Here is a 27,385-nt window from a genome sequence, read left to right as displayed (position 1 = left end):
GTTGTGCTTGCTTTTGGGGGAATGTTTCTTCCCCCTGGAGAAGAGCTGGAATTGCTTGAGAGGCATTTAAGGAATTATAAAAGTGGCTAGCAAACAGAAGCTCAGTAATTGCAAAGCTATTCTCACTTCAGAGAAGCAGAGACAGTAACAGGGGGCTTGGGGGATCTAATTTTTCCTGTGCATTACTCCTCTCTCAGTTTGGATGATGTTGCTGAGCTTCGACCTTTTATTGACTCCCACTCTGTGATTTTTGCAGAGCACTGTGAGTATTACTACCGTCTCTTTTTGTCTGTGTCTCACAGTAATGGACTGTGATAGAGTTAAGGCCTTTTGGAGGTGAGCTGTTTGAGAGCTGATACTTAAAGATGTCTGAAGTAGCTGCCGACACTTTCCCCAGCCCCTCAGCTCAGCTGAGCCCTGATGCGTCCCTCAACGGGCTCCCGGATGAGGAGAACATGCCGGGGACCCAAAGAGAGGACAGGAGGGTCCAGGGGATAGCAGGCCTTGCCGCAAGCTGCTGTGCGTGCCTGGAGGCAGAGCGACTGAAGGGCTGCCTCAACTCTGAAAAGATCTGCATCGCACCTATCTTGGCTTGCCTGCTTAGCCTTTGCCTCTGCATTGCTGGCCTCAAGTGGGTCTTTGTGGACAAGATTTTTGAGTATGACTCTCCTACCCACCTTGACCCTGGGAGGATAGGACAAGACCCAAAGAGTGCTGTGGATCCTACAGCTCTGTCTGCCTGGGTGCCTTCGGAGGTGTATGCCTCACCCTTCCTCGTACCTAGCCCCAAGAGCAAGGCTGAAGTGACAGTGCACAGTGACAGCTCACTTGTACCCTCCAAACCATTCCTCCAGCCTTCTCTATATAACCGCATCCTAGATGTTGGGTTGTTGTCCTCTGCTGCACCTTCTCTGTCACCACCTGCCCTGGAGCCTACCACAGCATCTCAGGCACAAGCAACAGAAACCAATCTCCCAACTGCTCCAAAACTTTGTAAGTAAAAGCTATGTGTTTTTTTGGGTTTTTTTTCCCTTTCACAGGAAAAAAAAAAAAAAGGCACTTAACTGTTCTCTGATTGTCTACAAGGAGGGAAGGAGGGCATGTGATTGACTTGCAAAGCTTAAGCATGCTAAGACAGGTATAGCATGGGTTGCCTTCTGGGAACAGCATCTAGAGTCCTCAGAACTTAATTCTGCTGTATGCAGGACTTCATCTGGGATGTCTGTAAAGGGCTAGTACTGCCTTTTTCTCTGCATCCACTTGTAGGGAAGTATGTGATTTGCTTCCAGGGTTTATCTGATAGCTATTCCACATAGTGTATTGTCCTTATAAATTGGCTTTGTCTCCTGTGCTGGATCTTCCATGTGTGTTCTTTGCCTTGCCTGCAGAGCATTTCTGGTACATACTTCCTGAAGTCTGTGGCTGCCAAATATCCCTATCATCCTCATGAAACTCTCAGAACAGTGAGAAAAAGCAACAGCAGATTTGAAGCAGTTAGAAACTGGGAACTATTAATTTAGCATCTAACTTACGATCTTTCCCTTTCTCTTAAGAGCAAAGCATATATTTCTTTGTGTCTTTATCTCTAGGAGCTGCTTCTTGTTTAACTTGTTTCTCATATATTGCCTTACTGCCTTTTGTGGGGCATTTCAGGAAAGCATTCTTGCTGATGTAGAAAGAGTCAATTTCCAAATTAGTCTTTGCTCATCATAAAAACAAACAAAAAAAGGTATCTATATTATTTTCTTAGTAGTTATCATAAAGCATCAAAATACTGCATTGCTGCATTTCTTTGACATTCATGATTTTAACCCACCAAATTCAAAGCAAACCAAGCCAGTAATTCCTGAGCTGTGTAAAGCTGTGTAACTCTAGTAAAAGGGAAGACAGCACACTCTTCTGCTGAGAGCACAGGGCTGAGGTTTCCTGTTGAAAGCTGCAGTGATCAGAGTGAAAAACTGCACTCCTCACAAATTTCCATGCAGGACCCCACGTCATTTTTTCTCCCTCATGCCTTCCCTATAATGCCGCAGGTTGGCACATTGAAGATGGCACATACTGGACCTCACCGTGGAGCTCTGAAGTCACCGGAAGTTCACTTCTAAGTTTAGACACACTGAGACGGAACTTAGTATAGATATGTGGCATTTGGATTAAATGTTAATATTTTAGGCCAACTCCCTTGCCAGTGAAAATGAGCATAACTACAGTGATTTCAGAGGAGGTCCTTTCAGCTAACAGTCAGTCTTGAACAGCAGTTCCAGAATCAGTGAAAGAAAGTTCTGAGTATTCCTGTAGAAATCCTGCTGCCTTTTGCTTAGATAATGGGTGGTAACCATCCTTCAGATTAAAAGTAATTTGTCAGATGGAAACGGTCTAATAGAGAAATACTGCTGTACCATTAAATGATAGGGAGCTTTGTCTGTGGTATTACTTGAATTAACCACCTTTGCAATTAGATAGAACTATGCTAAGTGAGCTTTCTTTTAAATATTGCTGACGCATAAAATCTTTTTTTGTAGTGCAAACATTCTGACATTGAATATATTACTTTTTAACACATTTTGCTTCATAAAGTGACCAGAGACCACTATTCAGTCATAATTGCCTCAAAAATCCCTCTTGAATTTCCACATATGTGGCAAATATTTTTCAAAAACATGCTAACTTCATCTCTGAAGTAAAGGAGGGGGCGGAGGAGCACTGACAAAAAGCCATTATCTGCATTTAGATCTGCTCACATCTGGGAAATAAATGGTGGTCCAGAAGTTAGGTGATTGGTTTGAGAGGGGATTTCTGATTTTGATTTACGGGTTTTGTGTCTATAGGAGTTTTTGGGGTTTGGGTTTTTTGTTTAATTTGGCCTTATTTTTTAAAGATAAATGTGTTTTAAGGCATTGTAGAGTTCCATAGTTACAGACTGACAGGAGAGGGAGAACTGGTAGCAGATGAAGTTTGATTTGCTCTAGGGGAGAATGTTGCATAGACAGAGTTTGTTCTAACTGTGGTACATAATTCTGACTATGGCAAGCATCTCTGATTATCTGCAAAGAAAAATCAGAAAATCTAGCTGGAAAAATACACTGCAGAAGGTCTGCCTAAGCATTCCAAGAGGCATGAAAAGAACTTTTTTGGACAGCTCTTAAAGCACTGTCTTGGGGTTTTTGAAACAGCTGCATTTCAAACACATTGTTGTGTTTTATGTAGAGCGAGATTTGTTGAAGAGGTCAACAGATTGCATCAGTGCTAACTTTTTTTTTTAATGCCTTTGACAGCTATAAAAATCTCAGTGACATGGCTTGAAAAGTAGCATCTGCAAATTGGATTGTCCCTTCTTTTACCTTTCAGTGTCCTTTTTTTTCTTTTCAGGCAGAGTGAGGTAATATGTTCCCAGAAAGTCCTTTATGTGCTGAAAATTTTTTTTCCAGTGCAGAAATAAAATTTTTAAAAATGCACGTTTCATCTTCTGTGCTCGATGTACTGTTTCTGAACCTATCCCCTCCAAGAGTTTCCAAATCTTTTTCTCTTCTCTCTTTTCTGTCTTACTCAGCATATTCCCTTAAAGCTGTATCCTTCAAGGTCATAGTCTGCAGAGGGCTAATTGATTCTTCTTTCTTCTGGAGCCTGGAAGAGAAAGCAGAAGAGAGACAATTCTGATAATTGTGTCTGGTGTATTAGATTCAAGACTGGTCTTGGTCCTTTGGTTATTCTTTGCCCTTTATCAATACACAAATATTTCTTTCTGTTTAGCTTACCTTTCATATTTTAATATAATTTGCCTTTGCTGAAAGAGAAAGGAAAGGTGAATGTTTTAAAGAATTTCCATATTTAGGGAGCTTGTCAATCTTAGCATAATTAAAACAGAGAGATATTATTACAAGCAGGATATAATAATACACCCTAACATACAATCTCCCTCCCTCTGAGAAGGCATGCAGATTGTAATAATGCTAACTCAGTTCAGGAGCTAAATTTCACTTCCTCTAACACTATCACCTTCAAATACAATTCCACCCTTTATCCAGGCTGGTTAGAGATTCAGTTCTGTAGTACTGCAAAAAATTTGTTTCTGTAACAATAGATTTTATGTATCTGCAAACCAACCATTCCCCTCTTTAAAGGTCTTCCTACAGCCTCCTCTTTCCATTTAAGGTTTCCCCACAAAACTCCCAGAAAGGCCCATGTGGAGCTTGCCTTTCTGGGGTGAGAGCTCTGCCAAAACAGTGCAGCACTCTTGTGCTTTGGTTCTGCCACAGAGCAGAGGCCCAAGCAGGCCTTGGCTTGGGAACCGCAACTCTCATAACTTGGTCAAGTGCCACAGAGCACACAAGAGACAGGGCAGGAGACAGACCACAGCGTGATTTTTCTGGAGTGCCCTGAGAGCACAGCTTGAGGACCATCAGAGATCCGAATCTAGAGGATGCACATGCCCGGTGACACATCCACACACCCCCTGCATCCATTTCAGTTTTGGCTTCCGTGGCCAGCTTATGTGCTGTATGTGTATGCAGTATGTGCCAGCGCCGATGTGCCAGCTGCACACATGCTGTGCTGGTGATCAGTGGACGATCAACAGGCATGTCTTCATCTCCCTGTAGCGCTGGACCTGTGCATGTCCCTTGGGAGGCAGGCAGGACTCCTTCCTATCTCACTTGTGCTGGTCCTCACCTAGAGAATGTGGCAAAATGGAAAAAGAGCTCTCCATTATTGTCAACTACCTCTGACTACTGGAGGGACAGCTCCCTTCCAGAGTTTCTGATTTCTGCTTCCACTTCAGGTGTGCTGGGTCATTATTAGCAAAGGATGCTGCTTTCTTATCCTCAGTGGAAAAAGGTTAAAAGATTTCTTCAGAAGCCTGGTAGTGGCTGTTTACTTGGGAAGTAGTCTCAGCTCCCCTTCTAATCTGACAAGCTGCACTCCAAGATTAATAAGCTCCCTAATTATGGTAATGCTTTAAAGAATTCACCTTTCCTTTCTCTTTCAGCAAGGGAAAAATAATATTAAAAGACAAAAGGTAAGTCAAAAGGAAAGGAATATTTCTGTATTGATAAAGGCATAGTGTAATAAAAGAAGCAAAATCAGTCTTAAGCTGAGGCACAATGGCTAAATTTCTTGTGTTTTTTTAGAGCTAGAGAAGGAGAAAATTGAATAAAAATTGTACTGTACCTTGTACCACACTGTAAATGTTCCTTACATTTTTTTCCTTGCTTCTTCCACTTCCACTTCCACTCATCCTTTCTCAGTTCTGCATTTGATGTCCTTTCTCCTACTCACAGTGATTTGGGAAGGTCTGTATTTTAGCTTGATGGCAGGCTAGAGGGAGTCTCTCCCTCCACTTAGAAGTGCTGCAGCCCTCTAACTTCAATTGAAGGACAGAAGGTTTGTTCATAGAATCTTCATGCAATGTTTGTTCTTATTCTTGAGAGTCTCTAATTCTGACCACCCATGCTCTGTATTTCAAATCCCTATCACAACACCACAGGACAGAGTCCATGCCTGGCAACCTCTGAACGTGTCAAGGTCTGGGGTGTCTCAGAGAGCTGCAGGGGACTGTACACAGGGGAGGGGAGAGGAGATGATACAACACAGACTGTGCTTCAGCCTTTTCTGTGCTCACTGTTGCTCTGCAGGGCAGTGCCACAGGAGAGATTTTTTTTTTCCCTAAAACTTGAAGATGCAGGAACATAAAGCACATGCTGGTCCATTTCTGACACAGTACTGGATTTGATTAGCTTTAGATACCTAATTTAAGTGCCTGCATTGGGAAGCTAGTTAGCCTTCAGCTGCATATCCAGCATAAAGGGAGAGACTTTCCCCAGACGATTCCCAGACTGACTCTAAAAGGAGCTACTCTCTTTCCCCATGGGTCTGCAGGGGGACTATCCTTGCAATTCAGTTTCTAAGTTAAATACACAATATTAGGAGTGATTTTGAAAGCCTTGACTTTTCTTTTATGTATCCTGCAAATTAACAATATCTTGTCACAGGGAAGTTAACGTGGTTAAGATACCAAAGTTTTGAGCCTAACTCAGGAGCGTAGTAAAGGGATGCTGATCTCAATAGACCCAGGAGACACAACTAGGCCTCCATTAACAAGCAGCAATAAAGCAAGTGCCACTGTACTGAGCCAGCCAGTCTGTACTGCTCTGCTGTTCCAAAGGTCATGACGGCTCCTAGAGGTATATACTTGTGACAGGAGCACTCATGGGGACTGATAGGGTGAGGTGCATAAGATGCAGCAATTCTTAGGGGGTTCAGGTCCATTAAGCCTTCCAAAGCAATAACTGAGACTTCCCCTTCCCAGTCCAGTTAGCTCACACTGTCTTTAAAATGTCCTCAGCAAGCACAGTTTGCTCAGACAAATTTATTATTTTGTTTCTTTCAGTATCGCTACCACCCCTCCTTTTGGTTTTCATTGATTGCATGGAAACAGTTGTTTAACAAACAGCAAACTGTATGGATTGGTCTTGTGTTTCTTTCTCTTGGACAAGCACCCCAAATTCATGGCTTTCAAATTTTCCTCAGGGGTGTGGTTTTCCTTTCATGAACCATTCCTTGTGCACAGAACACAGTGGAGAAAAAGCAGTATTTCCTGGAGTGTTTTTTCGTAATAACAGTCTGAATTTCTCAGTACAAAATAGTAATCTGCACTTGTATTTATTTTTTAAAGCTTCATTTTGCTTTGTAAACTTTCCTGAGAGTAAGTCATGTATTTGTGCTACATGGAGCCTTTTGCATGTTCTCCCTCCTCACAGATGCATATGTGAGTATAGAGAATACAATGGATATGCAAAATATATGGCCATTATTTCTTTAATAAAAAATGACATTTGCGAATGTTCTGCATCAAAAGTTTCTAAGCAGAACTGATTCATAATTGATGTAATCACAAAATTCAGGGTTTGGATTTTCACTGCAGAGGACTAAAATTATCCTCTTTCCATATCTGCATATTTTTTTACACTGTTTGATTTCCTGTTAATGCACTGCAAATAAAGCACACAGCAGCCTACCTCAGATTTGCTGTGCCTAACTTCTGGTTACAGAGAAACCTTGGGGAACTTTCTCTGCATCAGATGAGAAAGCACAATTTGGCTTGCTGGAGGCTAAGTAGTGGGTTAATTGTGGTGCAGAGCTGGGCTGATATAAATGAGCGTTTTCATCATTTGCAGTCTTGCTAATGGAAGTGCAATAGATTTGCTGCAGAAATCCAACTCAGAATCAATAGCAATGCAATGAGGCAGCTGGTTCAGGGAGGGCACATGTGATGCCAATCTGCTGCAGACAGTACCTGGGCAGAGATTGTGCTGTCTCTCTTTCAGGAAAGAGGAGACAGACCTTAAAAATGCCATGGAAGGTAATAAAAGAATTTTGAAAGGAAAATGCCTGTTTCACCTTGGATGGGCTGGAATTAGGAGAAAGGGCTTTCTCTGACTAAGGGAAGAGAATTGTTTCCTTTGAGACATTCAGATCTCAAAGCTGGGTTTGGACTCAAAGCTGGCTTATTGTTACACAGTGCTAAGTTATGCAACATCAGAAGTCTTTGTGCTTCTGGTCATGTTCAAGCCACATGAAATCAAGGACTGAATCATGGTGTGTACTTTGGAGATGGATAGATGGGTTCAGAGTATCTTCTACCAAAGGCTTCTGCCCTCTTGTTCCCCAGACAGACCACAAAGAGGAGCAGGCCCCGTCGTTTGTGGATGGTTTTATATTAGGCACACTGGCTATCTTTACAGTTATCTTTACAGGAGACCTCTTTCCTGGAGAGTGAGCACTGTGAATCACATCTTGATCTTTCACTTTAAAATATTTTGTGAAGCACGAGACACAGTAGGAGGTACACATGAAACCCAGGAGCTGGAGCATGACCATTGTTTGGCAGTTAGGAAGCAGCAAGGGAGAAATGCATTATTTTGAGGTAATATGAACTCTGCTCATTTACACCCTGACCTGTCTCATCCTTCTTCCCCATTCACAGTAGAGTTTTAGTCACTGAGACAAAAGAAAAGGTTTTAGCTGAGGAAGAATGTGCAGGAACAAATCCAGTGGGACATGGCTGGCCATCACCCAAGGCTTCCCTAAGCTAAACCAGAGGCAAGGTCTATTCAGATCTGGACAAGATCAGTAGTATTGCGGCATCCATCTGTTACATTTGGTCCTGTATTATTTAGCTACAAGAGCCTTATTTCAATGTATATCTTCTCACAAGAGTATATTCAGTTTTTTCACATATGCCTTCCCTACTCCCTCCCCCATTTTTTTATAACTCTGCTTCATCCTGGAACTTGCTGGCAGCGCATTCTCATAACTCACACAGCTTTTTTTTGGCAATGAATATCATCTCAGTTTTTGAGATGAAAGGAAATCAATACTGGGTTGGTAGTCACATGGCACTGGGGGGAGTATATGAAGCTGTGATCTTAAGCATGATATGTGACATAGTTCAGTATTGTATGGAATTCCTGAAAGATGTTTGACTTTTACAATTTTTAACAGTCAATTAATTCATGTGATTAGACAGATCAAAGTAGAGAAGAAGAGTATCAAGCTCATTCAGAAGCTTTTCTCGTATGAAAAAAAAGAAATATCTCTGAGCTCATAAAAGATTACTTAAATCTTCTAAGAAGGTAAGTGGAAGCTAGTGTAAGGCTACTGGAACAGCATCTTGAGAAGAGAAACTTGGACTTTTCCCTATATTAAATTATTCTGAATAATTCATTTAGTATTTCAGCTTGAATTAAATGGCCTAAATTTTCACTGGTATAAAGGTTCTCAGGTCTGTAGCCCTGTAAAACCTGTAAGAGCACTGGAATGCACATGATACAGTGTCATCCCTACTAAGGGGTCTTCCAGCTGTGGTGTGAAACCTGAAAGCAAGACATTGTCTGCCTTTTCCCATTTTCTAGCATCTCTTTTAAATAAAGTCACCTACTTTGACTTTGAAAGTACATGTTTGTATTCTGGCCACTCGTTCATTTACACCTTTCTCTCCTAGATAAGAAAGTTCTTTCGTGCCATGTGTTTCCCACTCACGAAGGTCCATATACACTGTAGTCAGTTCAACATTAGATAAGCTCAACATCAGATAACCCTTTTTGACAGGGTAGGTAGGCTGAACTCTGTGATTCTCCCCATGAAAGAATTTGTTTTGAGTCCATGAATTATTTCATCACTCTTCACGCTTTCTTATTTTTCAGATAAATAGAGACATAATTTTGATGGTACTTAGACATGGACTAGTCCAAAATTCCAGCAAAAGACAACAAGACTTTCTCATTGCCTTGATCATTGTTTAGAAGTACTCAAGATGCATAAAGTAGCATCAGTGGCTTTTTAAAATTTTAAGCAGTAAATCAATAGTCTAGTCAGAGCAGAAGACCAATGACTCACACATGCAAGGACCCTCACCAACCTGCTTCTTTAACTCCCAGGGTTGCATACTGCTTCTCACTGGAATAAAAATTTTAAGGGCCAGTCAAGGGAAGAAAACACAAAAATTGCCCAGCCATGGCAATGCTGTGTGCATTTTAGTAGGTGTTTCAGCTCCTTTATTCCCCATCTGGTTCTGTTCTACTCCAAATAATACCTTCAGCAAGTCTTCTTGGGTAAACAGGAGGCCAGCTCAATGATTTGAACTGTGCAGAGTTCCCCTGTACACTTGACTTCTGCTTATGCTCTCAAAGACTTCTCCCTCCATGCCTCACTGACACTTCTCCCTCTGTTGGCCCAAGGATCATTTCATCACTTTGCCCTTCATTCAGTTTATTATTCATTACTTTGCCCTTCCTTCCATTTATCTCAACTTCTCCAACATTCGGTTCTTCCTTCCAAAAGTGGAAACTGTCCTAGTGCATGAATTAGTGGGATGGAGGATTTTGGTGCTTGGTCCTCTCTTCCCAGCTTAAAGATATGGATTCTTTTTCATTTTTGCCCTACAGTGGGTATGCTGAATGGACTTATCCTGATAGGGTTTCATTATGCCTGAGCATCTTTTATAGTAACAGGACATGAGAATAATGGGGCATGATCATAGACCAAGAAAGTCGCAATGGTTAATAATGTCAAGATATCTGGGATTTTTAAGACATTTTTATATTTTCAAAATAGGTTTTCTTGGGCTGTGGGTGTGCTTAGCAGGACAGTTAGCAGTGTGGTAGTAGTAATGCCTTAGCAAGGGAAATCAAGTGTGTCAGGCAGGGAGAAGTATAGGGGAATGGAAAAATGATCATTTATGTATCTGGTCTGAGTTGATCAGGGAACCAACCACTGAGTCTCTTGTTATGGTTTTAGGAATTAAGGAGTACAGGATCAAAAGCGAGACAAAAGGCTTCCTGCTGTGTTGGTACACAGCAGGATCTTGGAGAGGCTTGAGCTCTTACTTGCAAGAGCAGAACATCATTAAGTAGCCAGGAAAGGGCCAGGAAACTGCAAAGAACTGATTGTAGCTGTCAAGCAGAGGACAGCAGGGAAGGTCTGATATTTTCTTGACTGGATAAAAGCAGGAAGAATCTGTTCTGCAGTGCCACAGGTATTTACAGCCTGTGTGGCACTTGCAGCAGATCCCAAAGCAGATTTTCTCCCTGCTAAGGATCTGAACTAGGAATGGAATAATTCCCTCTGTCCATCATGCATTTCTAAGGGATCCTCTGTAGGACAGATCATCTTGCCATCTGGCCATGCTGAGTGTGCACTTTTTGTTGGTGGAGAGATCCAAGGAATTGCCCTTCACACCCTTACTTTCTCTAGCCACCCCAACAGCTCGAGTTGCTCTGCTTGTGCTGCAGACACTGCAAAGTGTCTCTCTGTCACTGAATTCCCTCCCATCACTTTGTTCAAAACCCCTCTGTGCGCCCCAGCCTTTGCCCCATGGAGGTTATTTAGCTTACCCTTATTTTCGGAGGTGTTGATTTAGTATAGTATTAATAGATTTTGAATGTCATTATTGACAATATTTGAAAATTCCTCCAACTGTATAATTTTTTGGACATACAGCTGTGAATACATTCTCTTTGTGAGCAAAGAAAGGCTATGTTTCTGGATGAAAAGGCCAATGAATGCATTAGGACACAGACTTTTGCTTCAAAATCAGTTAACAGAAAGGCACCTTAAAATTCTTCTTTTGGTTTATAAAATGACATCTAGCCAGTAAAGCCATCAAAATGAACATGTGAATGTTTAAGAACATGGCTAACAGCTTTTCTGTTGTTCGCTGTCTCCAAGCATTTGAATTTGCTGTGCTATAGAGATTAATAGATGCCTCTCATGTAAGTAGCTTCTCAAGCAACCCTGTAATTTTCCTAATTGTTGGTAATAGATTGCTTAATGTGTGCAGTTTTTCCTTCTCCAAATTTGGAGGAAGTATTAAAAGGACATGTTCTGTAAGTGTATTCAGATAACTGTCACAAGCCCAGGAAGCAGATTTGCTAGCTGTGAATCAGAGGAAGTACCAGTTCACAAAAGCCATTTAGCTGTTGCACAAGCTTGCAGGGGAGGGGGTTGAAGACAAAGAAAACAGAATAATATTCTGATGTTTCCTGAACAGGACTGAGATCCAGAGTATATTGCATGTCAATATGCCAGGATTCAAAGAAAAATTTAAATTTACTTGTCCATAACATACATAGCAGCTTCCCCAAGTTGCAGAATAATATGTGGTTATGCTTTGCTTTTGCTTTTGCAGATTATCTGTAATGTCTTCTCAGGGCTGTTACTGATACTTTCAGGATGCTAATACACATTAATTTTTAACAAATGGGTACACCAGCATTACTGTCTGATGTTAACTTACATTTAATTCATATCTTGGTTTTCATACATTATTCTGTTTTACAAATGATGATGACATAATGGCATTTTTTTCTGACAATTGATCAAAAATTATGACTTAGCAGAAGCTCAGTCACCGTGTTCAAAAAGCACGGTTGGCAAATGTTGGTCAAGTGATGTAAATACTGCCCCTTCAAAGGAAATCTTAAAAATGTCACTCAATAGAGAAAAATCAGACAACTTGATCAAGACTTCTGTGCAATTACAAGTCACATAAGAGAAAATTTGGAGTGTTCAGAGCTGGCAAGAAAATCTGCATCATGCAAGACTAAGCTGAAAATAGATTTTCTAAGCTGGAAATTAACACAGTTCTTTTAAGGGTAAACATGGTAAACTGCATGAATTTTTCCTTTGGGGGTTAACTAACCTTCATCAACCCCAGCAATGTTACCATTTGTACCACAGTAACTTGCTACCCTAAAGTGACTGCTTCATATCCCAATCATATCAAGAGAAAAGCTTTAGCAAATTCAAATCTCTCCCTCTGGTGACTTTGAGTCGATGGAGATTTCTTCATTATTACAATAATTACTTGAAACAACTTTTTACCTACACGCTGACTCTAGTTTTCACTGAAAACTAGTGGGCAGTTCAGCTACACTGACCTTTGTTTTACTTTGTGCTGAATTCAAGACTGGAAATGCTATCTACCTGTCCAGTTGTAGCTTGACCTCTCCTGGCTTAAATGTAAAAATAGAAGAAATGTTGGGATGATAATTTGAAACCTTGGAATGATGCTTTGAAATCTAACACTTAATCTGCTCTGAATTCTACTAATTTAAAAAGCATTATATTGCCTCCTCATGGAGGTCCCATAGGGTGAATATTCCTGAAGTATAAGACTACGTAGCAGAAGGGCTACAAATCTAGTGATATTTGTTAAAGTATGAGAGTTTCTGGGGATGTTCACTTGTTAAGAGAGCTTTTAAAATTGTCAAATTGCAACTTCCCATGTGTGATCTCAATGTCAGAACAGTTCCTGTTCTTCATTTTCTTGCACTGTTAATGATCTGCCCTTCTCATTGCTTGAGAAGCCTTCAAGCTTGTGCTGCTTGTAATTCTCAGCAGACTTGGGCCCAGAGTTCTGCTCCTTAAGGCAGCTCATGTTTTGAATTATGCATACGTCCATTTCAGAGGAGCTGCATTTCGCGGCTCCTTTTTGGGGGTGGTGATGTAAGGGAGTTTTAAGTACTACAGTGACACTTTTCATTTTTCATGTCCTAGCTCAGTTAAGAGCAAGCCTTGAATTGTGTCATTTTTCTCTCATGTGACTGTTTAATCACCTGAGAGAGCACCAGCCAGTTTTGTGGTAAGATTGATTATATTCCCAACAAAGTGCTTCCTTCAGCTGAGCTCCAGGAAGTGGCCAGCTTAGCAGCTAATGGGCTTCAGTCTGATGTGAAAATGGCGGCTGCGATGGAAATGTCACTGCAGTTCACACCAGCCCTTTCAGCTAGGCTGCATGCTGAACTGAAATGATTGGAGGCTGCTCGGGTTAAAGATAAAGTAAAATACTCCTAATCTGGACTACACAAAGCTGTGCTGTGGGGGCACATCACCTCCTCCTTTGAAAGTGTCAGGGCAGCACATGTGGGAATATCCAGACATGCAAGTGGAGAAGGGTGTTGCTGCAGGGGTAGTGATGACTTTTTTTTGCTCTGTTAGTCTTTATAGGACTGGTCCCATGAGCTTTGCAATATCAGTGCTGGCATGGGATGGCAAAGGGTGCTCCAGGATGAGATGGGACCCCAGTTTGCATGGAATGAAATGGAGAGAACCAGAACGTATTGATCTTCCATTTACCCTCACTCAACACATGTTCTGACAGCAGCCGACTTTCATATTCATTACAAGACTGGGAGAGAGCTAAGGAAATATACTCATCAGTCTCATTTTACACAGCATGAGTCAATAATAACATTGTAGGTGACAGTTTACAAATGTTTTGCCTTGCTTGGATGAATTCATAGTCTCTGAGTGCCAGCAGCCCCTCTTGCAGATGCCTCTGTGATTTACCCTGTATAACAGAGGAAACCTCTGGCAGCATCAAGAATGAAGTCCCCCAGACTGTGAGGCAGCTGTGCTCCCTTTAAGTGGTAGCATCTACTAAGGAAAATCCAGGAAGGAGTAGAAAATTCACAAATAAAGGGTAGTAAGTATAGACTTATACTTACAGGCATGGGCCTAAAGACATACCAAATTAAAATTAAAAACCATTCCAGAATCCTTCTCTTAGTGAGATTCTTTTTTTTTTTTTTTCATAAGAAATACTGTCTAAAATACATAGGAAGGCACTATGTCTTCACGGTTAAAATGCCTTTCTAGCATATATTGCTAGAAATGAATGAAATAAATGCAAACAAAATAAAATCCTGACATTTCAAGTCAGACTGTTTTTCTGTCATTGTCGCTGAATGTAATAGACTGTTGGCTAATGGCTCCCTTCAGGGAAAAAAAAAAAAGCACAATGTTGCTCTTCTTTGACAACTGACAAAGTACTAGTTAACCAAGGTCTGGTGATCTAAGTTGAGAGCTTTGAGTGTTGTAAAATAGTTGTTCACGCTTTAGCTGAACCTCAACTAGCTGCAGGGCCTGTTTGTGTTTGCATCTGTTTTCTGGTTTCTGGTTTTGTTTTGTTTATTTGTTTGTTTTTAATAGAGATTGATTGCTTCTGTCCAATCTTGGCTAGTTTCAATTTTTGTACATAAATACACAAAATCAGATCATCATTTGACTGAGCTCTGTCTGGTCCAATGGCTGTTTTTTCAGCCTGGCCTTTGTATAGCATGGGCTCAGCCCGCAGTTTCTCAGCCACTCATGAAGCTCCATTAAACTTCACAGCCTGATGTGCACAAAGCAAGGTTGCAGGCATGACCTTCACACCATCACCTCCTGTCAGTGGCCAAGGGATCTCTCCCTGGGAGACAGATACTCCCTGAGAGTGCTTATGTCCCTTCTTCTCCTGCTTGGGTTTGGAGGAGGAAGGAGCCCACACTCTGCCACATAGAGAAGCACAGCTGTGGGAACAAGAGGAGCTGTGAAGGGCCTGCTGTGCATCACCACACCACTGCAGCGGTGACAGGTTGCCAGCCCTGTGGCTAGAAGGGTGGGCAGTCCTACAGCACTGACTGGGAAGGTTGCAGGTGTCTGATGGATACACAGCACAAGGACAGTTCCAGCTCGACAAGCAAAAAGACAGATCCTTTGAGTAGGAGAAGAAGGGACATAAGCACTCTCTGAATACCCATGGGACACTTTATAGGCCTAAGTGCAATTTCTTTGGCAGAAACTGCCTCCTTGCTTATCAGCCCCGTCCAGAAAGATTTTTTAGCTTTGCCCTTCACTATTGTCATTAATATAATAAATTGAGGATAATTGCTTAGTTTGAAACAGCTCTGTCTTCTGCTTTGTAGGTGGGGAAATGATGCCAGGAACAATGCTTTCTTCTCCTGACAGTTTGCTTTTCTCTGCAGGAGGGATATATATTGGTTCTGTATAGATGCTGCTGTTAGCAAAAAGCAACCTAAGCATTGCCTCAGCTAGAAATGCAAGATTGATTACATTAGATGCGCTTTATTCCCCGTGTCCTGCATGAAATCAGCTCCAAAATAGGTTAATACTGTTGCTTCAGAGTGGAAAATGCCAATGTTAATATGGGGTTTGTTACAGATAGACAGCTTGGTACAGAGCACAAATGCATGGGATTGGGTCACTGCCAGACTTGTAGAAGAGAGGTCAAATGAAGGTTTGCATGGGATGATATCCCCTATACCAAAGTTAGCATGTGACCGTTTGCTGGGATAACCCAGGGAGCTGTATCCTCCTTACATCTGAGTTCAGCTCTGCTATGATGTTGTTTACAGAAGACTGAAACACTTTTTCAGCCATGATCCAAATTATTCTGCTGCTTTACAATTAGGACAGGACACCATGACAACACTTTAAATCCCACTTGACAATGAAACATGTCTTCTGGAAAGCATCAAGTTTAGAACTGCAGGGAAATTACTGGAATCAGAGCAGAGCACATGATGCCTAGTGCAGGAACAAAAGCCTCTACGGGGTCTTTGTGCACTTCAACGGAAGGATCATAACTTTTCTGGTACAACACACGATAACTAAAAGGTAGCAGGCCTCTGCTCCAACATCAGTGATGGTGGAGAGGTTAAGGGATTTTTCATGGCTTTAGAACAAGGAGATCAAGTTTTACTTTGTCTTTGCTTTGTGAAGCTCTTCTCCAGTGGTCCACTGTGCAAGAAGAAACTGACACTACCAGCCATATGAAGCCAGTGTACCACCTACATGAGGCTGTGGTCCTTGACTTTCTGGGGATTGATGTGCAAGTGAATGAACAAACCTTTTCCATCTTTCTTATCTCAAAGTGCCCTTGGAGTTCAGTTTATGAGTGTTGCTGCATGAACAGTGTGGGCTCCCACTTGGAAATGCTGTGGCTGATACAGGTCTACTCACAGTCAGAATGGAGATTTCTGCAGAGTTAGAGTGAATGCTTGGTTTGAAAGGGTGCCCCAAGAGAGGGAGACTGATGCTGTTCCATGACCGAGGAGTGCTGCACAGAGCCTTATATCATGCTCCCTTATCCCGTCCCCGTGTGCTACATAGCATCTCATTTGTGGCAGCCCTCTGCTGTAAATTCACCTTCCAGAGGAGTAATTTCTAGAGCAAGATTGAGGTTTCACACAGTAACCTGGACACGCCTGAATAGTAAATGACCTGTTGCCCTTTAGGTGAAGACTGGTGCTAAGCCACCAGTACAGGGCTGTATACTTGGTTGATTGTTCTTTAGGACTGCAGGCTGTGAAGGGGTCCCAATCCTTCTTCAGAGAATGATCATGTCAACATAGTTAATCTTTAGGGTCAGGATCAGCTGGTTGTTTTAGATATTCTCTTAGATATTTTCCTGGCTTTTGCTTTTCTCAGGTCACAACTTCTATCCATTCTGCACCCCAAGTACTTTTTGGTAAATATGAGAGAAGTGGTCAACTGTAAGGTGGGGAAACAGTACCTCTGAGACTTCTCAGTATCTTCTGTTTCTAAGCAAGGTTACATAGTTTGTGTAGTGCTGCAGTCCACAAGGCATGAGGCAAAATGCTGCACACCTCTTAGACACCAAACAGTAAAGAACATTTGGCTCATAAACTACCAGCAGCCAAAGTGATGCTCTGCCATGTGATACACCTGTTTCACATTCAGACTGGGGCAGAAAGCAAACACACTGGAGGCTATTTTTTACTTTTCCAGTGAGTTAGTGGATGTGGCAGGGGGCAGATCTGTCATGAGAGTTACAATCTTTAAGGAGGAGACATACCTAATTTTCCCATAGCTAGTCTTACAGTAAAGTGCATGTGTGAGTTAATGCCTGATTAATGAAGCTGTAATTTTAGGCCTGACTGCTAAGCTTTTACCAAACACACTGGAACAATCAAGCACCTGTTTTCACTTACTTTGTTGGGATGATCTCTGAGACTCGTGTGGACTTCTAAAGGTGTTAAATCTAAATATCTGGAAGACAATTGAGAAACATAGATTCAGCATGCAGTAGGTGATGGCCGTATATGTTATGGCCCTATCTTCTCACCCGTTCTTAGAGAATTGAAAACCTAAAACAAAAAACATCTGTAGTAAACAAGGTTGATTGTCCTGTTGCGTTCACTGAAACTTGTGATTCAAGTGTGTCTCCCAACCACCCTCATCTACTTTCTATTTCCAAAGCAGTTTTTTTTCTTTTTTTTTTAAGGTCTCTTGCATCCTGAAGCATTTCAGTAGTATATTGTTTCCTGTTCACATGCCTTGTATCATGTCCTGGTTATCTGACACTTTTAGAGAATGACAGGGAAGCTAAAGGCTCTTTATCTATTGCCTTGGGACATGGCTAAGACTCCTTTCACTTAGAAATTCAATGTCTTTACAGGGGAAATGGGGGAGTTGCAATGGCTTCTCGCTGGGCTAAAATTACTCTATTGTTACAGAGATTAAACAGAATAATCCTGAAAGCTCCTAGTATATTAGCACTGCCCAATTCCAGCTAAGAGCTGCTGGAACAGTATTTCCAGGGGACCATCTATTATTAATCGCTCTTTTTTTCTCTAAAAGAAAGAACATAGACCCAGAGTATAACTAGTTTTACTTTTGCTTCAAAACAAGTCTCATGCTGTTTCGTCTTTCATGGTGCAGTTAGGTCCTTCTGGAGAACTATATAACAATCTGTTCCTGCCGTGGTGGGGAGGCCATAATTTATTCTGCCCAAAACGGGCTTCTCAGGAGTATAAGGCATTAACAGTGAGCAAGCTACCAGGTTCATAAATCTGCAGAAACCGACACAGAGCTCTCTAGTAAATGAGGATTCTCGTACAGCTTCCCACTCCCCTTTCCAGGGCATTGCCAATCTTAGGGATGACAATTGTACCAGACTTTTTCTAGTAATGTTTTACTCACTTCCTCTCATACAAATACACTTAATTCCGTAATTGCTTCTCATAAAATGTATTTGTCTGCCTAACTGCTGACATGTCATTCCTGCAGTGCAGGGTCTTCCTGGTGCCAATAGAGCTTTTGCAAGCTCAGGACCATGTAGCCATGGATAAAGGTTCTGAAATCCAGTCGGGGCCTAGATTATCACAAAAGGGTATTTTATTGTGCAGTAGTTGCCTGGGGCAGGAGTCACCCAGGCTCTATATCAACCAACCTACTTAGGTACAACAAATTATGTATGTGCTGCCATGGGAGCTGAACATGACCTGAATGGGGGACAGAACAAATCAGCTCGCTCCACAAGCACAAGAGTGGTGTTTTGAGAGGCACACTGCTCTGGGCAACATGGGCAGCAAGGGTCTGTTTCCTTAGGGCTGCTTCTCTTCATGTTCACCCTTTCATCTTCATGGATGTGACAGGGCCTGGCTTTGCTTTGGACAAAGGTCAGAGGAATTCAGAGCAGCAGTGCAGAAAGCTGCAGGTTTGAGCCTCAGCAGAAACAGTGTGTACCAGCCCAGTGCCTGGACAAAAACAAACCACTTTCCAAGGAGGCTGGATGTCCTTTGTGCTGCCCAGCTAAGGGCAAAGGTTGTGACTACTCCTCACAGGCATGTGAGAAGGAAGAGCACAATAGCTGCAACAGCAGGGCTTAGTCTGTACTGCCTGCTGGTTTGGGCTGTAACTCTATGCAAAAGCCCTACAAAAAACAAAGTTGCAGCTGCTGGCTCATTTTGTGTGGCAGCCCTTAGTTAATGCTGTGTAATATAAGAACTGCTCTCTGCCAAGACCACTGTGTCCCTCCTTCCTCTGGCCTCCCTCCCCACTACCAGACATATCTCCAAGTTCAAAACCTTTCCCTCCTGCCCCGGATGAGGAACACATCAGGGCAGACTTTACATGAGTGGACAGGAGCAAAATCCCTCACAGCACAGGCTTTGTTCTGTAATACAAAAGCCGCATGGGCATGGTCAGGATTGTTGCTATTTCCTTCTTTGATTATGCAAGTTCACATATTGCTTCCACTACAGACTCAGAGAAACTCATGCATGGTAGTAGATCAAATTAACCCCTCTATACTCAGGTGTGAAATCCTGACCCATGGGAGAAATTAATATCCAGTACCCACCTCAACCCCACCACCTTCCTCCCAAGGAGGAGTGAAAGGCACTGGGGGAATTGCAGTGGGGCTGACATTCAAAGGTGTGGAAGATACATGCTCAGCTGTTGCTGGTGGATGTGTCTTCTGTGGCAGATTTTGGGACCCACTGGTAGCAGATGAAGTTATAGAAATTACCCCATGCAAAAGGAATTGTGGACAATGCATGAAATGTCCTTGGTCTCCTCTCTCTTTTTCCTCCTAAAACTGTATGAGATGGAGACAGGCAAGTAAGAATGGATGTGTTTTATTCCAGAGTAAAGTTTGACCATTTTAGTAAATCTCCTTAGGTGTCAGCCACCTTATCTAGGTATATAAATCCCTCTGAAGATTTGACCATGCATTAGAGAAAGTTTACACTGCCAGTGGAAAAACAATTTCTGCATCTCTAGCCTTGGTCTATTCCATCACAATAAATATTTCACTGTTGTCATAAATGAAATACAGCATTGCTTTCCACTGGTTTTCTGTCTGCAGAAGGAGGTGATATGGGGCTCTTGCTGCAGTAGCACATTTTCTCCATAGCATCTGTTCTGCCATTATTTACCTAGATTGTCAATAAAAGCTCCTGCTTTTGTGAATTCAACCAATGTAGATGGTGTCAGCTGTTACTTGGATCGAGGCCCTGATTTGGTCAGCAATTAAGCTGGTCAGTTGTTAAAAATTACTAATGACTGTTGACTAAAGATTTGCAAATGTTAATTATGATAGCAGTTCTTTAGCGATACCTGTTTTGCAATAAAAAGCACTTCAGAAACATGGATTGTCAGAACAATTGACTTAGAAGTTGCTTGTAACCAAGTGATATATTCCACCAATGTAGCAATTAAAACACAAGCAATGGAGCATGGCTTGTAATATCATTCAGCTACAGACATGAAGCTCTTGGTACTCAAAGCTTTCTTGAAAAAGAATCAGCCTATTCAATTCTGATACTACATGAGCATCCGTACTTCATTCCTCTGTAATGCTATTTTTTCTTAATTTCTAATTGTGATGATTACAAAAATAAGTTTGAAAATATGGACAGCTAAAGATCAAAATCCAGACGCCAAACCTAGTGTGTCATTTTAGTGAGATTTTAATTTTCATGCCAATTTCATGACTTTTCAGCACTTAGGATTGGCAAGATTAACTATATAACCTTTTATGGAGAACAGCGACTTCAAATCTTAGCAACTTCAGGAATCTAGACTTCAACAGATTTTTTTTTCTTCAGGCCAGACTTCTGGTTTACTTTTTCTTGTTCTAAAAAGTATCCACTTTCGCTGAATAAAAAACAAACAGGCCCATATATGTTATTGGTGGAAAATCTGCATGATGTTACAAATATTTAAAATCCTCTAAAATGTTTCAGAAACAAAATGGATAATATTTTAAATTTTTTGAAATAAAAAATTATTATTAATAGTTTTTTTCCCACAGGAAATTACTATTATATTCCCAGTAATAAACATCCAGCATCTTCCAAATGACACTAAGCTGATGAATTGTGAATATTACTTTCCACTAAACCCTATACAAAATTTCATGTGTTCATATGCACGTGTACTTGCACACAAACACACCATAATTCAAACACAGAATGTTTGCCAAACAGAGCATCAGGATCTTTTTCACTCCCCACTAATTTCTCCTCACCATCTCAAGACTTTCATGTCCTGTGTTGCTCAGAAAGTCATGTCCATGGAATAGAACAACTCTTCTTGTGCTGAATATGAAAAGTAGATCTGAGCCAAGCAAATGGTTTTCTCAGCTGCCCCAAGCAGGCTGGTAATTTTTGCTAAAAACTTTCATTTTAAACCTACTCTAAAAACTAAAGTCCTTTAGGTCTGTTGTCTAGTGCTAGTGCTCATAATGCAAGAGTTTAAAGGTTGCGGAAAGACATTCACTCAGGGTTCATTTAATTAAATATCCTCCTACCAGAAGAAGCATGGAGCAGGTTATCTGAAAAACCTTCCTTGAAAATTACAAGGGATTAGAAGGCCTGTTGTGGGGCTAGCTTCTCCTGTGCACAGAACTGCATTAGTGTTTGAACTCTGAAAGGGCAAATACAAACAACATGTATCTGATATCAGTAGGAAACCTCCATATCCTGGCAGAGTCAGATTTTGGTCTCCAATGATCTGCAGCAGCAGTAGCATTAAGTCGTTACACTGCTAAGGGCCAGGTCTGCGTCTTGAATGTGTATAGTATCTCTTGCCCCTTTTCAGCATTTCTGATCTTGAAGTCATTCATTCATTTATATTCATGTATTCATATGTTCATGCTCATGTTTGGGGTGATTATTGCTGGACTCTTCTTGGTTTGTCCACATCTTCCTTCTTCAAAGAGTAGACTGTAGTCTTGCATGGGGAGTTTACTGATGCAGCATGCCATGGGACATGATTTTTTTGTGGATTTGTTGTTTCCCACCATTGTGATCCATAATGACTCAGATATCCTTTTGTAGAATCATTCATCCCTACCGGTGTGTTTGTGGCTGGTTCGTTCTGTTCCCAGTATCCTTCTTCTGTTTTTCAAAATCTTTTCTCATTAAGAGACTGCCTGCTATGCACTCATACTATCAAGACCATAACCAAACTTCTCAACCTTTAGAGTTCTGCCAGTGTGTGACACAAGCCATAGCAATGTGTGACAAATGATAAAAATGTGGAACACTTGTGCCCCATTGCGTAGCATGCTGTAATTGACAGATTATAATCATTTTTAGTCATAAAAGCTGTTTACAGAGTGCCTTTTCAGAGAGTATGAGTCACAAAAAACAGTTTGGGTCACTCACTTGTTTACATGTGATTTGCAAAATGCGTTCTTTGGCCAAATTATCAGATGGCTGAGTCAGAGATCCTCAGCTGAGAGTCTTTGTTGGTACCTTCAAGGGTGAGATAGTGGCCAAATGAGAACTGCCCCACCGAATTAGCTTCTATGTGTGATCTCTTCTCTAACTTTGCAGGTGTTCATGCTCTTCCCCACAGAAACTGGACCAGGTGTAAGCACTTGCAAATGTGCTACCATCCTTATACCATAGCCTCTCTCTTATGCCCTCAGAGCTTAAACATTGAGACTTTTCTCTTACCCATTCAGTCCCTGTCAGCAGCACTCAGAAGGCAAAATGTTTTGGAAAGATCACACCCCAGCTGTGAAATGAGTGAAAAATGAGTGAAATGAGATTAGTGGCCATGTCTGAGAACATCCTCACTTGCTAACATTGCAGTGGAAGCATATAGCAGAGCCTGGAATAAAGCTCTAGTTCCCTTCCAGCAAAGCACAAAACCTTAACTGGGTATAACCACTTCTTCCATCCGTGCGGCTTCTTCGGTAGTGGTTTTGGAATGAACCGATGGAAAGTAGCACAGTGCCAGAAAACAATGCATGTATCCTGTGGCAGGGAAAGAGTCAGGAAGACATCCCTCATGCAGAGGGACAAGAGACCACTGATATGGCTGGCCTGGGAGTTGTGCAATTATAAATATGACAGTGGAGTCTGGGAGCCCCACAAAAAGGAGTCTTTCACCCTCCTCCTCCATGCCAGCACAAATCTAGTGAATGTGTCGGCAGGATAATAGAACCAGTCTTATAGCAGCTTTAACCCAGATCACATTTAAATGTGCAATCTCACACCCATTCTAAAAACTTGCCACATTCCAGATTTGCAATTGAAATGAAGGAGGCTTGGTGAATATTGTTTTTCATGGGATGCCACAAAAAAGCAATGGCTTTTTTTCTATAGTTTTTAGAAAGCCGCTACCACAGTGCCCTCATTCCATAAATGTACTGATTATGAGAATAAACTAACAGTGAGAATTGTAAAAGGGAAAAGGGAATTGTATAAAGTTTTTGAATAAGCTCAAAGATGTCTGCTTGATTACCTGGAAAAACTTCCTAGCCATACTGGCTCTTGTAATCCTTACTTACACAAACATCAAAAATCAGATATTATAATGGCAGTAAGCCCTGGGTGGGGGAGAACAGATAACTTAGACTGATTCGGCAAAATTTGACATCTGCCTTCTCTCCCGAATGTATGATGAGAGTTGTTATTTTTCATGGTTAGACATGCAGGGGTTGTCCACAATAGGGTTTGATCTAGGCTTCACCAGGAGCAGTCAGGGCACAAACACATAGCTAGCTGAAAATCCATCCTTACTCCACCTCCCCACACTAAAAAATAAAGGAGGAAAAGTATATTTTAGTCCTTGAGAAACCAAATAAACTTGCAGAAAGGAGCTGCAGCTGCTCCTACATAATCTCTGCAGCAAAAAGTAAAAAACTCTAATAAAAATCAGGTTGTGAAAAAGCTGCTCGCTTCTTCAGTTACCACTAGATCTGCACAGCAACAGCCATTATAGACTGCTAAGCATTCATTAGTTATTGCAGTCATTTTAATGAATTGCTTAAAGATGTAGGAAAGAATAAAGTTCCATGACCATGCTACTCAAGATTTTTTTATAAACTTTGGCACACAATGATAAGTATTAAATTAAAAAGCTTTTACAGTTTGTTGACAACGTTTTTTGCAAATATATTACATAATAACTCTTCTCAGGACAATATTGTCATGAAAATTGTGTCATTCGGGCAAATATTTGATAACTTTTCAGAGCCTGATAATTTTAAGGATATAGCTACTTACTTCACAGTGGGGGGACAAGAAATAAAAGAAGACATTCACATTAGTGTTCATTGTTGTAATATCAATAAGACAATTTATTATGTCAGGAGTAGATCCTTCCCAATTCAGCTGCACTCATTGAATTTTTTTGCTCTTGCCTTCACAGTACTTGTTTGCTTTATGAAAATGTAAGTAACAGAGTCCTAGAAGATTATCTTATGAGTTTGAATGCTTTCTAGCACAGGTGTGCCTAGAAGTAATTCACTCTTATCTGAGATATTATGTCAACAAACAAACAAACAAACAAACAAAAAAAAAAAAAAAAAAAAAAAAAAAAAAAAGGAAAAAGGGGGAAAAGCACAAAACATTGCAGTTCATGTAATTAGCAGCCCCTTTTTGGGAGGCAGCATGTTCTCCCTTCTTTGTGTACTGAAGGGACTACCTCTTGCAGTCAGAGTCTATTCAGTGCTGGACCCACACTGTCCCCAGTGGGTGGAGAAGCTGAAGGGACACTTTCCATCAGCTCACATTGCCCATGTGCATGTGGTTGGTGAAGCAGGTCTCCTGGTGTGGTCTCATCAGGAGGATCTTCATCACAGCTTTGTCTTTTTACAGGTAACAGTAATAATTTCAGACACCCAGAGGCTGGAAATTCCCAAATTCATAAGCAAGCCTTCACACAGGCTTGCTGCCTTCAAAATTCTCTTGCAATCATGGTTTTAGTAAGGCCTGAACTCTTGTGACATGAGCTCATGGTGACAGCTACTAAGAGTCTGTCTCAGGTGCATTTCTGGACATGCAAGTGGGGGTCACACCAGCATCTCAGGAACAGGGCCCACACCTGCATTAGTTGCTGTGTGTAACAGTGACCACAGCAAAGGTAGCTTGGACCTCAGCATAGCACTATCATGGCAGAAAATGTGCTCTGTCCTTTTTGCTGCCAGATGAGTTGTGAATGTGGCAGGTTTTGCCTTCCAGGTTTAGTCTTGCAGCAAGGACATTCCCTTCCCCTACACATACTGATGAGGCTCTGCCAGGTGAACAAGATCTAACGGGATGAAGGCAGTGGATGTAGATTGTATGGTACTAGTTTTCTCTTTGCTGAAAAGAAGGAAGGTGTGAACTTTGGAGGCACTTGGGCCCTTTGAGGAAAACCATTACTTTATTCATTTCAACAGAAGCCAGATATGCTGGACACTGTTTAGCATCTTTTGGTCCTTGAGGACATCTCTGATCACCCACTGAAGTCCAGCTGAAGGCAAGATATCAGGCAGTTCCACTTACAATAGTAATTGTTTAATTATTATTGTGGAAAGACTGCCTTTCTCCCCATGTCCCATTGTGTTTCCTTCACCAGTAAAGCCTGTTATTGTGACCCATCTGCCTAGGGCTTAATGAAGTTAGTCTGCAGCATCAAAAGCAGCTAAAGTACTTTTATACAGTAACTCCATACAGTTACCTTTAGCTTGTCCTCTGAGAAGTCCTGTGCTGCATCTGCAAAGAATCCTCTTCAGTTTTGCAGGAGCACTTGTACTGGATCTGCATGTGAGAAAAATAAATCAGGATTGCTCTTGCCCTCAGTTCAGCACTGCTCATAAGGCTGGCCAGTCCTGTGATGGAGAGTGTGGCTCTTGCAGTCAAGTGGTGGGGAATGAAACTTGAAGGAGGATTGAGAAAGGAGGTTGTTAATGGCTAGATCACAAAACCACAAAATCATAGAATATGCTGAATCGGAAGGGACCCACAAGGAACATTGAGTCCAATTCCTGGCCCTGCACAAGACCATACTGAAGAGTTACACCATCTGCCCAAGAGTATTGTCCCTCTGTACTTGGGTTAGAAATGCTTGCTGTGTTCCTGCAGGTGTCACAGACTCACCCTCTCAGGGTAGCAGTCTTTGCACTTCCCCTCTCTAAAGGCACAGGCAGCACCTGTGAATATAAGCCACAAGATGCTGATCTGCTTTTTCTTTTCCAGTGCACTGAGCACTAGCAGCTCAACAGTGAACATATTCCAGTTCAGTACATGGAATGCAGATTCATTCCCACTTCAGGGGACAAGGGCCTTGATACCATGTCTCTTATGCCCTGGCTAAGCACGCCAGCCATCCCTTTTTCCAAAGGCTGCTGTCCCAAGTCCAGCTGAAAACTTTGTAGGAATTTGGACTTTCAGCTTGCAACAAGTCAATGCTTCCTAAAAATTTGTCTCTGCAGAGTACCTCACCTCAACTCTCATGCATGCTAATCCACACCCTCCGGGATTTTTCAGCTGAGCAGATTGACAGCCAGCTGGATATGCACCTCTCACTTTCCCTAAGGCCTGTGCCTTGTTGGTATCTTGCTTTCCCTGATGCTGGAACTGATCCTCCTTTCACATAGGGCATTCAGGCCAAAACTGAAAGTTAGGTGGAGCAAGCTGTACACACAGAGGAAGTGAGCAAGGAGTTAACAAAGCTGAGCAGCAAACACATTTCTGGAAATGCAGGGACTAACTTCCTAAACCAGGATGGAAGGCACCCTGAGGAGAATGCAATAAGCAAAGATGCTTCAGAGATTTACAGGGAGAAAATAAGGATAACTGCAGATACAGAAAAAGCAGTATGCAAAGCAGGAACAGGATTTGAGAGGAAGACATAACAAGTAGTGTAATACTTAGCAGCTCTTACTATGCAAAAGGGAGGTGTGGCAGAAAGGAGAGAACAGCTTGCTTTGTAGCTGTGGCTGCATCAGAGATCTGACACCCTCTCCTCCTGCTCAAACCTCCCCAGTGCATCTGCCTGACCCCCACTCTGGAAGGGATAAGATCCCTGTTCTCTTGTTCTCCATAGTTTGAGTCTTGTGTCTTTAGGTTTTATGCTTCATTTGTGACCATTTCATTCAAGCAAAGCAATATAGATAGGCATTTTTCACCTTATTTTGTGCCCTATCTCAAGGCTGTGGTTTTATGCACATAATATACTGTGTGTGATGTTTCCTGGCAGTGGATGGAAACAGGACACACAAGCAAGAATGTGTGTGTGTGTGTGTGTGTGTGTGGTCTCAGGAGGTGATGTGAATGCATGGGCAATACCCTGGGCCAAAACCATGCAGAGAAAGAGATAATTTTAGAAATAAGTGGCATGCTCTGCGTCTAGGATGCAGTCAGGCAGGAGCTAGTCTTGGACTGTTCTGCAGTGTGTTTCTTTCCATTACAAGGATAGGACAACAGTATGAATTAACTAACTGAGCTGCAGTCATACAGAAGAAATCGAGTCCTATTTCATTGCTTCAGCCCAGTGCTGAGCAAGGATTTTCCTCCTC

The 27,385-nt window shown here is 41.7% G+C and overlaps 1 protein-coding gene across 26 annotated transcripts in view; it reads left to right on the top strand.

Annotated features, from left to right (window-relative positions):
- NRG1 (neuregulin 1) overlaps window positions 1–27,385 on the top strand; it is a 447,143-nt gene that overhangs the window by 350,105 nt on the left and 69,653 nt on the right. For 5 of the 26 annotated variants that reach the window (XM_068176232.1, XM_068176229.1, XM_068176228.1 and 2 more), the window contains exon 1: window positions 356–993. The exons of 19 other annotated variants lie outside the window; for them this stretch is intronic. In XM_068176232.1, the coding sequence (XP_068032333.1) occupies window positions 366–993 (628 nt within the window). In that variant the 5' untranslated portion in view covers window positions 356–365. Of the gene's footprint in view, window positions 1–302; window positions 994–27,385 lie in introns of those variants that run through there. 2 more of the 26 variants (XM_068176226.1, XM_068176251.1) reach the window with 2 other exon arrangements.

Source organism: Anomalospiza imberbis, chromosome Z, assembly GCF_031753505.1.
Source record: "Anomalospiza imberbis isolate Cuckoo-Finch-1a 21T00152 chromosome Z, ASM3175350v1, whole genome shotgun sequence".
Taxonomy (NCBI): Eukaryota; Metazoa; Chordata; class Aves; order Passeriformes; family Viduidae; genus Anomalospiza; species Anomalospiza imberbis.
This window is presented reverse-complemented; position numbering and strand designations above follow the sequence as displayed.